This window comes from Notolabrus celidotus, chromosome 24 (genome assembly GCF_009762535.1).
Source record: "Notolabrus celidotus isolate fNotCel1 chromosome 24, fNotCel1.pri, whole genome shotgun sequence".
Lineage (NCBI taxonomy): Eukaryota > Metazoa > Chordata > Actinopteri > Labriformes > Labridae > Notolabrus > Notolabrus celidotus.
This window is the reverse complement of record NC_048295.1, coordinates 6,396,985-6,411,515: the sequence shown is the minus strand read 5'-3', so window position 1 is coordinate 6,411,515 and position 14,531 is coordinate 6,396,985. Positions and strand designations below refer to the sequence as shown.

The 14,531-nt window shown below is 42.9% G+C and overlaps 1 protein-coding gene across 2 annotated transcripts in view; it reads right to left on the bottom strand.

Annotated features, from left to right (window-relative positions):
* mgat5 (alpha-1,6-mannosylglycoprotein 6-beta-N-acetylglucosaminyltransferase) overlaps positions 1-14,531 on the bottom strand; it is a 69,096-nt gene that overhangs the window by 4,527 nt on the left and 50,038 nt on the right. For both annotated transcript variants that reach the window (XM_034678115.1, XM_034678116.1), the window contains 4 exons: positions 5,961-6,110; positions 1,287-1,433; positions 1,093-1,209; positions 310-384 (listed from right to left, as the gene is read on the bottom strand). In XM_034678115.1, the coding sequence (XP_034534006.1) occupies positions 310-384; positions 1,093-1,209; positions 1,287-1,433; positions 5,961-6,110 (489 nt within the window). The remainder of the gene's footprint in view (positions 1-309; positions 385-1,092; positions 1,210-1,286; positions 1,434-5,960; positions 6,111-14,531) is intronic.

The window sequence follows — 14,531 nt, the reverse complement described above, 5'->3', positions numbered from 1 at the left end:
GATGTCACACAACAGGAAGTACAACAAAATAACTGAAGACATATTTCAGCAGTGAAGGGACAAGGGACTCAACAAAAAAAATATATCAATTACAAATACAATTTAAAATACTTTGTCATGTTTACAGGGTGTGGTTGTGCTAAAAATACATATTTAAAAACAGTTCTGTTGAAATATTGCATTTTATCTGATAGTCGTACATTTTTTATTTGTACCTTTACAGTTTTGACTTCATTTTCTTTCAGATACAGCGAAGTCTCTGCAGTGACTCTGATCTTTAAAAGGAAGTAAAGCATCTGCAGTCAGTACCTGGTTCTCAATGAAGGCGTTGACTCTCTGCAGCATCCCCTCACAGGTGAACTCATAGGGCAGGTAGGGCTCGATCTGATGACACAAACAAAAACACAGACCGGTCAAACATGTAACTCAACAGCTTACGTACAAAACCACCGAGCGTGCCCTCATTTTCCTCCTGTGTTTGGCACACAGAGGTCGGCCTGCTGCTCAGCCTTTGTACTTCCTCTTGAGTCCCGTCGCCCTCCATGCACTCTCATTAACGGAGGAAAATTCAAGCAGCGAGGACCAACAACTGAAGCCTTTGTTGAAGTCACTCGCTGCTCTCTGTGTGTGTGTACGGGGAGGAAGATGAGAAAGAGGGAGAGGGAGGGAGAGCGAGCCAAGCTGGAGCCTGGTAGGCTGCAGCTCTGCCACGGATCACAAAGCATATGAGGCTCCGCTGGCTTGTCCAGTGAACAAAGCCATTGTTCCGACTCACACGGCGGAGCAGAGCACAACGAGGGGTCCCGAGCACTGCTTTAAATATGCATGGGGCCGGGATGCTTGGAGGGATGAGAGCTGTTTCTTTCTTTGAAAGATGACAAGGTTTGCTCTCACTCACTCACTCACTCACTCCGAGTCTCTTGTACAGGTTCACATCCAAACATGAATGACAGTTTGATTTCAGTCTGACTAATGGGCCTGACTGGCCTCATTTCAGACTCTCAGCTGGGAAAGTTTTAGTTTGTCATCTTTGACAGTCGACAGATGATCTTTGTTTTTGAGGATTACAAACAAAAATATTTCTACTTTCACCTTCTGGCTGAGGATGGAGCGGATGGCCCTCTCCACCTCTGCAGGATTCTCGATATCCACCGTCCACACGTGGGGTTCACCGATGTACACCTCAGCGTACGGGTGTTGAGAGGTCAGCTGCAGAGACAGCAGAGGTTAGACAAAACAACAACACCATCCAGACGTCACGGTGTGTGTCCTCCTCCTGTACTCACCTCTCTCAGCGTGGGCTTCCCTTTGAAGAAGTCAGTGTTCTTGCTGCTCTTCGGCGGGGTGAACTTGGGGTTGAGGAAAGCGCAGCCGTTGGCGATGGCCTCCAGGGGTGCTGGACCCTCGTAGGGAAAGGACAGACCAACGAACAACTGTGAAGTAGAGAAAACATACGGGAATCATTAGCTTACATGTGCATGTTAGCGGAAGGAAGGAAGGAGGCGGCAAGTGGGAGCTAACGGTTAGCGCCTACAGAAATGACCACAACAACAATGAGGAGCGAGGGTTAAGAGAGGGAGAGGAGTTCACTGGCTGCGTTGAGGAGTCTCTGCCGACTGCTGATAGCAGCAGTTGGAGCAAGCCTTCCATGTTATCAGCACAAATTACGGCTGAGGCAGGACTTTTTTTTTAAACAAGGGAGGGAAACAAACAGGGTAATAAAGAAGCAGCACTCTGTTTGCTGCTGTTAAAGAAGGACGTTGAGAGTTAGGCAAACAGGGATTACTGGGAGGAAAAACAAGCTCTTAACTTATCTGACTTTTGACTTCTGACATTTAGAACTAATGGCTACTTACTTATAGAAGCCTATTGTGCAATGTTTGTTAATACCTTGCCCCTCCACATAGACACATGGAAGAGCAGGGAGCTCCAGAACAAAGCCATACCTCAAAATAGAACTTATAGACAAAATAGACAGTGGTCCTGCCTTGGCGAGAGAGGGTGTGTGCTCTCCCCACCTCAGGCGCTGGCAGTGTGGAAGATGATTAGGGCCACTGAAACAATTAATTAAACATTTTTTGGAGTGCAGGCAGGCAAAAAAAATCAAAAAATCAAATAATTAAAAAAATATTACTCCTAAAATAAATGTTTTAGGTCCCAAAAGGTCCCCAAATTCTGGCATTTGTGTGTCTGTAGCAGCAGTGGTGTGCATCAATTAGAAGCAGCTTGCCAACATGAGCGTGTGACAGTCATCCAGAAACAGAGAGACGAGCGATGGATGAAAAAAAGACTGTGGACTGGACAATCGGCGAATGGCTCATTTACTAGAGGGGCTCGAGTTGGTTGTCTACAATGGTCCGTCTTGTGTGTGTGTTTGTATTGTACAGAACAAATATGTGATACATGACACAGAGCAGCACTGTACAATGAAGTGTTTGTATTCTTAAATAACCAGAGCGAGAGTGTGAGTTTTACTCCTGTAGTTCATGTGTGAAATATATTGTTTCAAGTGAACACTTGCAGCCTTGTGAGCGACTGACTTCTGCCAACAGGAGGCAGCAAATCACACTTTTTCCTCTCTGTGGGAGAGTGTGTGTGTGTGTGTGTGTGTGTGTGTGTGTGTTGTGCATGCATGCAAAAGCTCTTCAACGCTAGGAAACAGTCACCCACTATTTATAGGGAGCGAGGCGGGGAGGGGATGAGGAGAAGAGTCAGAGAGACGGAGAGGGAGCTGCTATGCTTGAGAGGAAAAGCAGCAAATCTGTACTGACAGAAGGACTCAGAGGTAGAAACAGATGAATGGCGCCTGCATCCTTTACGGGACTGTGAAGGATTCAGAATGAGGAATCAATGAGAGTCGTGGCATTTACCTAACGGCTCTTTATGCATTCATGTTTATGCAAAGCTTAGTGCAGCACGTCAAGGACATCCTGCATGAAGAATGTAATGTTACACATCAGAGCTGCTGTTCTATTGATTTTTGCCTCCCGTATGACATGCCTGTCTTAGATCGCGTTTAAATCCTGATCTCGACCAATTACAAATGCAAGGGCTATAAGCCCAGTGAGACCACAACAAGTAAATGTCACAGGCTACAATGGATGAATAAAACACTCCTCAGCTGCTCATCAGCCACTGAAATGAATTACTTCTCCTCTTGTTTTATGTTGGGTATGCCAAGGATTCGATTCATGAAAATGCATCCTGTTTCAGTTCAGAGAGGCCACACAGTCAAGCTGCTCTTAACACCAACCCCTATAAGCTGATAGCTCAGCTGATCACATCTAGGGGAGGTGTGCTCTCCCCGCCTCAGGCTGTGGCATTCCAGGGAGCTCACAGAACAGAGACATACCACAAAATATAACTTAGGCAGGAAAATAATGAAGTCTCCTGACAAGAGTGGTCCTGATTTGGTTTTTCATGCATGAATGCACATGAAAGAGAGGAGGAAGTGTGCTCTCCCTACCTCATGCTTTGGCATTCAGGGAGCTTCCAGTACAGAGCCATACAACCAAAACTACTTATTGCAGGCAATAATTAATTATTTTGTAAAGATTGGACCTGTCTTGGCTTTTCATGTACTCAAATGAAAAAGCGGGGAAGTGTGCTCTCCCTACCTCAAGCGTGAAATAGTGAGCCTGTGTTTCAGCTTGTATTTACTTTACTCATCATGTAAAAATATCCTCAGTAGTTCAAATAGAATAAAACACCTTGTTATTGTATGCTAGACTTACTACGTTTGCATGCCAAAATTAAACCTCACAAACCTGCACATAGGGCCTCGACCTCTTTTGCATGTCTCTGAAACACATCCACCTGTGGTGAACCAACTTCCTGTGTAAGGAGTTACTTCGAATAACATCTCTGCTCTGATCTTCTATCAACATGACTGGACTTGAAAGAATACAATGTCCAGCAGGGATTTTGATACTGCATTCTTTACATAAAAGGATTTTATCAGGTTCCAGTACAATGAGGATGTTATCGGCTGAAGACAAAGGCGAGCACCACCTTGAAATGTATTTGCATTGTGGGCTCTTTGTGGTTTTTCAGTTGATGTTGATGCAGACTCTATGGCTTCCTTAGAGGTGTGAGAAGCACATATTTGATGATAATGAGCTCTGCTATCTTTACAAGCAAATTCAAGTGTGTGGCCTGAACAGAAATAAGGGTGTCATGCAAATGATTCACAAAGAGGGGTCTCATGGCTCTGCATGCTTGTGCCACATCACCTTAAAAATGAAGTACACTGATTAATGAGCTGCAGGGATAATTAGGCTATTTCCACTAGCTGCCACGGGATGTGTTTGTTTTCTGCCTCACAGAATATAAAAACAACGAGAGTTAAAGTTTGTTTCTTCTTCCTTTTTTTGCACACACACCTCGGGTTAATATTTAATGCAGGGAGAGAGAGGGAAGAGATAGATAATAAGTAACACATGTGAGACAAACAAGAGGTAGACAGTTGGAGGCGCATAAACAGATAGCTAGACAGATGGAAAAATGTGGAACCTTTGACTCTGTCAGCCTTCAACGTGACGCGGTAAAGCTCTGCCACACTTCAGGGGTTTGATTGTCGACGTTTCTCCCCCCCCCGATACAACGCGGCGACGTCAGAGTTTATTTCAGGAGATTTAGTTTGAGAGAGAATGACAAGCAAGACAACAGTCCTGATAACAGTGACTCCACAATAATATCTACACTGACATTAGACTCCAATTATCTCAAGCGGTAGGTTACAATGAATGTGTGGGGGGTTGAAATCTCAATCCATGTGTTTTCTATACCCGTCTGAACCCTGATCTATGTATGCCTCTGTTGCAGTTTCTATCCCTGTCGCAGCCCTCGTCTGATGTCTCTCTCTGTCTGTCTGCCTCCCCGGTCGGATGGGAAAGCATCGGGTTTCAAAGGTTAAAGAAATCGAAGCTCCCCTCCACCTTCTTCTTTTGAAAAGGATGACGGCTGGAGTCAAAGAAGAATAGAATACATCTTTGAATGGCGGCACTAATGATGGTTTTCACCTTCAGCTGACATTGTTGTTGGGTTTTTGTGGCTTGTGTTATTTTGATTCGGTTGATTCAGAGCTCTATGGTGCTGTGATATTTCTTCCAGTTGGTTGAACCGCTACTCTGAGACATAATTGTCAAATCATAGCTTTGCAACTGTCACGAGACACAGCAGCTGACCAAATATGGGCGTATTATTTGACTAATAGATCAAATTGACATTAAATAATACAATTACCATTTTTAATTCTCATCTTCAAGAATCCACATTCTGACACAATTAAAAGGATATGCTTATCCTATGCTATGCTTAATTGTTATGTCATTAAATTAAAAAAAGTCATAATATAATGCGCCCATATTTGAATATTATTTCATATTAGCTAGCTACTTTTTTGCATACTTGCTAGCATTAGAAGTCACTCCAACTGGATAAATCAAAGGATGTTGGTGAGATTACAAGGTATTGTAAGTGGTTAATATGGTGTGTAATAGACTGGGGATGAATCTGAGTAAAAACATCTACTTCCTGCTATTTCTAAAAGGCTTTACCCTTGTATATCATGCATTTGCACTGAAGTTAAGGATTTATAAGTTATGCAAGGACACAAGACGAGTTGTGTGTTTAACAAAGAGCTAGCCCTGTATTGTACAATGCATTTGTTCTGCAGTCTGTGTAGCTGTGCCCTTGTATTTGTCAATGAGAGTGCTTTGAGCAGTGAGAGGAAGGGACAAGTGATGGCGGGAATGAAGAAGTCCTTCTCTAGACGGCTGGACTGAGTACTGAGGACGAATCAGATAAACTACAGCCACTCCAATAAATGCTCTCTCAGGGCTTAAGACTCGACTGACCTTTCAAGTCACCTTTTAGCACCTTAAGACGTCTGCAAGAAGGTGTCTTTGGGTTTAAGCAGAGGGAGCAGTACATTTTGTTTTATAAATCTGACATCTCACCTTGGTTTCTCGGAGGAGGAACTGCAGGTCTCGTCCGCTCAGGATGCCGTGGTTCTTGACGTAGCTGGGAAGGTGCACGGTGCTCGTGCCGTGTACAGTGCCGTGGACCTCCATGTAGCTGTGGATGATATCCAGGTACTTCTTTTTATCCTGGAACAAACAAGAAGATAAAAGAAACCAGAGTCAGTAAAAGTCCAAATTCTGGCACAACTTTACACTGATCTAATAAATATAAAAGCATTTGGATTATTAAGGCTAAGCTTGTGCAATCCACAAATCATCCACGGACAAACCTTTCTGAATTACTTTTTTATGAATGGATCAGTATCATTACTTTGTTCTGTGGCCCGCTGAACTTTTGTTCAAGCTACCTGGCTGACCATCTGGCCACAATAGCAAGCTGAGCTAAAAATAACACTGTGAGGAGCATGAGTGTACACAACACCCCGCTATTGTTATTGAATTCTACCTGTTCCTTGATGTCCTTGTTTAGAGAAAATAAAGCTTTCAGAGCCTAAAGCCTGCTTTCTTCATACCAAAAGTCATGTCCAGTCTAGTGATGTCACGAGCCCCTTCGGCATTTGAACTCCTGGCATTTTGGATATTTTCAGGACATTCAGGGCCTGATATTTTCAGGAACTTTCAATACACACATGCAGCTCCCAGAAGGAGATTTCCTCTGTTGGTGCAATCCATATTATACTTAAGATGTGGCCCTGATCTTCAAAAACAAACATGACTCTCTGGTGGAACTCACTGCATGGGCTCGAAATCACTTCCAAAAACCATCGCCTGTGAACGAAGTTAGTCACTGCATTGAAAAAAGACAGTGACACTCAATTTGGAAATCATTCTACTTTCAGGAGAAGAGCTACTACCTGAATCTGAAACCAATGGGCAGGGTTACCAGTCTAAGCCTCGTGGTTATCAGACCAAGCCTCATGATTACCAGTCAGAGCTTTTACAATGACCATTCTTGTTCTTCCTACCTTATGTGACCCTTACTTGTTTACAACTTCTGAAGTTGTAAATGTTGTCTGTTATTCTTTCACCTGTTTGTTCAAAATGATACATTGATATCTCTGTGGAAGGGTGAACAACTGCTGTAAAAATAATGTTTACCTCCAGTGTTATCAGTGTAATATATCTGTTTTTATTACACCAACCTTGGAGGAGACCCTAGGAATACATTTATATGCAACACCCAATAAAAGATGCTTTTAATATTCCTTTTTCGCTGCCTTCAAGTGAGCTTTCATCTTCAAGGGCACTGTTAAGGTTCCCGGAATTTACTGGAGTGATTGCACTTCGCCTCTGCTTTCTTTTCATGGAAGATTGGGAAAAGCTTGTAACAGTCAGGCATGTACAGGAGCACAATAACAAACAATATTAAAAATGATTTAAGGTTAAACTGTGGTTAAAAGTACCATCTGTTAACTTATAGAATTAGGTCAATAGATTCTTGGACGGGTCTACGGTTTTATGAGTTCATTAGAAAATCTTTTGAGATTCTTGGCGGTCCCTGTCAAGTCGTAGAAGACCTTAGGGATATTCTTTGAAAAATAAGTCACGTTAATCGGTTTGGATGGAAACATAACTTCTGCTAAAATAAATGTGCTTTGATCGTCCCTTCACAGAGATTGTCAAAGCAGGTCTTTGATTTGCAAAAATGAGGACACAACTGCTGCATGCCCGAGCCAAATCCACCATGCACAAAATATGCCTCTGTGTCTCCTGCTGAAATTCAGAGCCATTTGTGTCCTTTTAACTTTCTTTTTTCGCAGACATATGGGAGCGACTTACAATACGGTCCAAAGATTTTCAAGCTGAGCCCGTCAGAGCAGTGTGGCAGTGTAGATGAAAGCCGGCCATTTTCTCCTCAATGACAGGACTCCTCTGCTGCGTTTACACACACCGAAATATTATCGATTACCAGTAGTCTCTGCACACATGAGGCAGGAAACCTCATTATCGTTCCAGCTGCCTGTTTCCAATTTACACTACACTCTTACAAACAAGCCTGCCTTTGAACCAGCTCTGCCTTCATTCTACTGCCCTCCCTTTAAATGTGTGTGTGGGGTGTGTGTGTGTGATTAATGCTGATAAGTGTGTATGTGTGTGTCCACCTCAGAGCTTCCTTTTCGGGTTTAAATTTCAGGTAGCCGCTCGTCAAAGTCCCTGGAGGCCTGGCTATCAGATGCCTCCAGCCAGGCTGCTGTAACTAAAGCACACACCGCTGTGTTTGTGTGAGTGTGTGAGTGTGTGAGAAAGAGACAGATGAAGTCCTAATTAGAAGGCGGAATCTCTATCCTGTAATCTTTTCACTCAGGAGGGCCGGGATTTAGTATGTTAGTGTGTGTATGAAGGGATTTATTGAGTGTGGGTACCTGAAAACGCAGGCATGGACACACACATACACATTTTTGAGAATCGTTAGAGGGCTGTGCATGAGATCAGAAAAAAAAAGGTAATGAAAAGGAGAGCTGAGACTCTTTTATCAGAAAGAAGAGTCAATAAATCCTTTTAGTGCTGAGAGGGGAATTCACCAAAGAATTGTAGCAGCTAATAGCAGCAAAATGGTTCATTTAAAAAAAACAAACATGTTTGCTTTTTGTTGATGCTGTGTTTTTAAGACTTGTCAACGATTTGGTGCAGAGGTTTGACGAGTTAAGGTATCTCTTAAGCTAAAACCGATGGGCAGGGTGACTAGTACTAGCCTTATGGTGAGTAGTCCAAGCCTCCTGGTCACCAGTCCAAGCCTCAGAGTGACCAGACAAAGCCTCTTGGTCACCAGTCCAAGCCTCAGGGTCACTAGTCCTAGCCTCATGAACGCATTTTAAGGGATCTTTTGACTCATAAGAGACCATGTGAAGAGTGCAATATGTTTTAGCTACTGCACAACTCCCATGACTGCATCCGCCTGGAGAGGTAGGAAGACATTAGAGAGATACAGATACAGAGATAAAAGAAAAGACATCATACAGTCTCTTATGGCAGCAGGATGTGTGTGATGTGTGTTTACTTTGACTGCTTGTGTAGCTGTGTGTGTGTGTTTGTTTATGTGTGTGTGAATAGCAGAGAAACATGGATTGCTGTGACCCTTCGAGGCAAGCACCACATAAAGCTTTACGGTCAGAAGACATCACTTGCCGGATGCTCTGTGGAGCGTGGCTGAATCCTCTCTTGCACTTAAAAAGACACACTTGGGTTGGAATAAAGGTGAGTAGCGTAACACAGGTTGAATGTACACAAGTGCATTTGAGGATTTTTGTCTTACATAAGTCACTAACAGTATGTCCACTACAGCTGCACATGTGGGACAGACTCTGTGTGTTTATCTGTATGCACTGTACGTGGGTGTAAACTTCTCCCTGCACATGCAATTTGAAACCAGGAAGCAGATCAATTGCAGCAGCCTTGTACAGGAGCATGTGCTTAGGGAGTTATAAAATAACTGCTTTAGCTGGAGAGGCTGATTGAAGCAGGAGAGAAGGAGGAGGAGGAGGAGAGTTTTATGACCTTGTAAATCAGAGAGAATTTGTAAAGCCTAGCTCAGGGAGGAAACAGGAGAGGCGGCGGCTGCTTTCTGTCAGCGGAGAGGAGGGTTGAGGGATGAGTGTCCAGGGAAAGAAGCTAACTGGCTGAGACACAACCTCTGAGACTTACGGCGAGGAAGTGAAAGCACAGAAAAAAGTGGAGACGCAGCTCGCTTGCTAATGATGTCACTGATGCCTGAGTATTACATCACTCAGGAGCGAGTGAGTACAAAACAAGTAAAGTCACAACTTTAGCCAACTGGTATCACAAATTAGCGAGTTAAGAGACTGCATATTTAAATGTTTATCATTCTTTTAGCCCAAAGTCAAAAGCAAAAGAAAGCGATACACAGCATGATACATATTTTGGTTTCTAGCGTAATTGGAAGTTAGTTGGAGTAACAATTCCAATATGGCCGCCGCCATCTCTGGACTTCACAGCCTCTCTGCAGAAACCAATTTGGTGACGTCAATAAAGCTAAACGTGATATATTTTAATTGCTCTGTTTATGTGTTTTTTATGGTCCCAAACAAAAAGTAGTTAAGGCACCCAATCTGTCATATTGTAATAACCTTGCCTTTTGGAAGGAGAAAGAATCAGCGCCACATTATGTTACCAAGGGCTTAAACACCGGCCAGATGATAAAACAGCATCTTTGCTATGTCTTAAAGAAATAAAGAATCAGTGTTTCCGATGAGCTGTCTCATTTAAAGTATGACAGGATAGGGACTAACTTAATGAGTGCAGAGCACTGTTTTCTGTTTTTATCATTACATTTTTCTGTAGTTGAGGAGCCGCAGGGCTGGGAGCAGTTTGTTTGATGTGTCAGCATTTTATCTTGACAGGTAATGGTGTCAAAAAACAAAGGCGAGAGTATATTAATCTTGCTCTGTCGCACTATTCTCCCCCTTGCACCTGATTCCTTGTATATATTCATTATGTTCTGTCTTAAATTACTCTTTTTAGATGATGTACAACACTGTGTTTCCTTCTTATGATTTATGTTTCGTCTCATCTGTGATATGCTCAAGACTTGCGAGCAAGCATCGTGTGCCACGGCTTCTGAGCCGACTGCAGTCCCATCAAGGAGAGAGGAAGGCTTTTTGCCTCATCAGAATTCAGACAGGTGCACTCGGTTCGGCTTACTCAGCCGTCGAACTGCCTTCCGCATTAAACATCAAACATCAAACGCACCTGTGATCATCTTCCCATCTGATATAATTTCCAGCTGCCACTCTCCAGGGCCCCCAAGATCTGGGAACATGTCAGTCAAGACCGAAATTCACTTCACCTATTCTTCAGAGGGGAATTAACTCCCACACAACGCCCCGTTCTCACAAGCCGAGCTCATTATGCAGCACATCTCTGCGGTGATGTCATACTGTTGAGTCAGGGGGAGATACAGCCAGTAGTTCATTTTAAGGGTGGTCATTTGCAAAAGGGCACTAAAGCAATTAGAGTGACTCTTACACCAGCGTTGTTGACCTCTCCGCAAAGAACAAAACCTTTTACAATGATGACGTCTTCCCTGAGTAACTGAATGTGGTAATAGAAGACAACATCAACCCTGAGCCCTGCAAAAAGTTACGCCTCTTTGGTTTCCAAGGGCAAAGATTATTTCAAAGCCTCTTGGTTTTTGCATCTACTCCTGCAATTTTAATGCTGGAAAACAAATGGTGCATTATGTTTTGTTTTATTCTCACAGCTACACTTTGAATTATTTAGTGCATACAACAAATCCTCTGAAGTTACTAGTTGTGGTATCATCGCCAATTAAATAGTAAAAGGTTTGATTTCTGGGCACTGACATTTCAAAATGATCACTATTGGATATAAGTCTACGTTAGCTTGTTTCAGAAATTGAATGCTCTATTGGACCGCACCAAGATATGAATTCATAGAAGTTAGTCCAAATGTTGTGTTTTTCATCTGATGGGCAGCAAATGTTCCATCAGTCCAGATAAGTACTACTAGAACACTATAGATACCTCACCACTACAGATACTGATACAAAGTCTAACATAGATGTATGATTAAAAGACCCAGCATAAAAAATCTACACAAACAAGCTTTAAACCCCCCAAGACACTTAAACAACACTTTGATGGATACTTTGGAAATCCCCACAGGAACATGGGCGGTAAGCTGTATCCAGAAGTGCTTGGAGTGCAGTTAAGAGGTGTTATTTACTCCAGTGCCACGCCCCATTACACATAACAGTGTGTTACCTTTTAGAGATTCTTAGCTGAGCCATATTTCTGAACATCCGACACCAAAAGGAAGGTGCTGTTTGAGTACCGGGAAGAGAGTCCCTGGTGTGTTTATGTGCACAATCATCTGAGGGTAACCAACTGGGGACGTAAGGAAGAGGAAACTTGAAGTGTAGTCTAGTTTAATAAAGACATGCAGCAGCAGAGAACACCTGTAGTGTTACATGCTTCAGAAGGTGCAATTACTAGCTTTGTACGTCATTCCCATACGTCAAACTGCTGAGTCTTAAAGCATGCTACATAGAAAATAGGTGCAAGAGGGGTAGTCCAAGCCGAAGTTCACTCAGGAGCACTTTATTCTGCACTGTGGTTCTATTGTTCACTTCTCACTGTTTTGCATCCACTCCTCCCTCCCACGCACGTTCACTCATCTTTTCCTGTAGTCATCAGCTGTGATCATCACATGTATCCAACGGCACTGCAACACTCTGCTGTCTTTTTAAATGTTCCTTATCTTTGCCTGCCGTTAAATTGTGCCATTTTTTTATGTGACTGCATAGCTACCCAAGTTATTTTCATCAGCTTCATCATCTCATCAGGCTTCAGATGCATCATCCGCCAACACCTCCATCACTGGACCCCATGGGGGGGATAGCTTTTGGTCATACTCTGATCACAACATCACCCTGTGGTGATCACACCTCAAAAGCTTTGAGGACTTACACTGCGGCTCATCCATCTCTCCCTTCAGACAGGTTTTTGTTCACCATTTTAACATTACTCACATCAGCCTGGACAAATTCTTAAGAAACAACTTGCAGATATAAAAACAGCCATCATCTGGTTGATTATCTCCCCTAGATGAGTGCCTGTTCATATGATCGTGGAGTGTCTCAGTTTCATTGTAAATAGTAAGTTACACTAAGGCTCTGGTTTAGTCAAGTAGCACAAACCCCAAAAATGAACTAAAGGTACTACATTTGGAAACCAGAATACTCCATAAGTCCAGATCCCTGTAAACAGATTCAACATTTTTATGAATGATCTGTAAATAGAGATTAAGATACATCCCAAATCAACAAAACCTCCATGATAGCATTTCACACTCCTCATTCAAGACCTAAGAGGGTTTAAAGTTCACTCGACTTGGGTATCCATCATAAAAGAAGGATGAAACAAACTGTTCTCTGTTTAGGGGCCTACAAGGGGTGAGAGTGTGGGATGCTTGCCCTCTCTGATTTGCATATGCCAGCACTGTATGAGTGTGATCCCGTCAGCTTAGCGTGATATGCCTTTCTTCTCCGTGTGCTTTGATCTGCTGCCACGGGCTGCAACTTTCCCATTCTGTACATACCCAGTCTGACCTTTCTGCATGTTTTGTTCTTTATCATCAAACGCTTTCTTATACACTGAAAAACAGTGACTCTGAGGGAGAGTCACTATGTGCTGCAAGAAACCAATAAGAGCAAGAGGAAACCATTAGGCCTTATTGGTTTCTGTCATCATATCGGTTCAATTTGGCGAGCAGGTGCAGATTAGAATATGACTAAATGTTTGACTCACTTGATCCATGAGCAGACAGTGCAGCTGTTTTAACAGTGTGTCTGTACGGTACAAGAGAGAAAAGGCAGTGAGCCACTCTCAGCTCCCCTCGCTCTGCCTTCCTCTGACTGGGTTGCTATGGAAATGCCTCCCTCAGAGATGGTCTAGCCCTTTTACTTTGGATCTCAGCATCAACAATGTGTTAAAGAAAAAACAGGAACCGGCGATCCTGTTTCTTCCCATTGGTAAATCTTTTTGTTTCATACCGCAGCCTCATTTGGGGATTGTTCAAAGTGAGTCCCAGAAAAAACTGTTGCAGCACATTCATCTGTGAACGCACTTTGAATGTACAGCTCAAGCTACGGCTCATCGATGAATAAATAATACAGCTTCACAAGTACCAGGGTTTAGTCTGCAGAGTCAAGGGGATTAATCCAGAGCTGAGTGTAGCTCCAACCCTGGAGCGGTGAAAAATCTCTCCCCTGTGCTTGCGGTAATTCTGCACGCTGATGATTAGCTCATGGTCAGTTAAAATTGCATCATTTGAGCTACACTGACCTTATCAAGCATTCATTTTTCATGAAGCAGACCAGCACGGCTCTCTGACTGTCAAATAAGTGTCAGACACCAGACGCATCCTTTTCAGGGAGAGTTGAAATGAGCAGGCAGAATCCTGCGTGTGGACTGAAGTTCCTAGAACTAGACTTTTAGTTGCACTAGTGTGAATAAAATGCACACAAACATGTTCAAAAACTGTGCAAATGAGAATTAGTGTGTGAGAGTGTGTGTCTGGGTGATTACTCAGTCTGCTTCACACAGCAGTTCACTCGCTACACCTGTGGGATGAGTACCACCGGACCACTTTTGCATACTGATCAGGCAGAGAGGGGAGCTTTCAATAGGGTCGTATTTTACGTGAAGACTATTACTTACCTAACCCACATTAAACCCCGGAAATTAATCCCCATTCGCTAGAGGACACTTGGGTTATAAAAGTGGCTGAGGCTCTAAAAGGGTTCCTGTTTTTGTACACAATTTGTCAGTTTTTAATTCCTGAATTTATCCACATTTGTTTGTTTTAAGGCTCAAAAGTAAGATAAGATTTGCTCATAATGAACACCTTTATTTACATTGGGGTCTGGTGTTTGTCAGGATATATCTGATGTGCTGCAGCTGGTGTCTTTATCAGACACAGAACGGTTGAAATGACCCTGAATTGTTGTGTTTTAGACATAACATCAAGTGTTAAATACAGAGTGTAGATTCTACTGTGTTGTTTCGG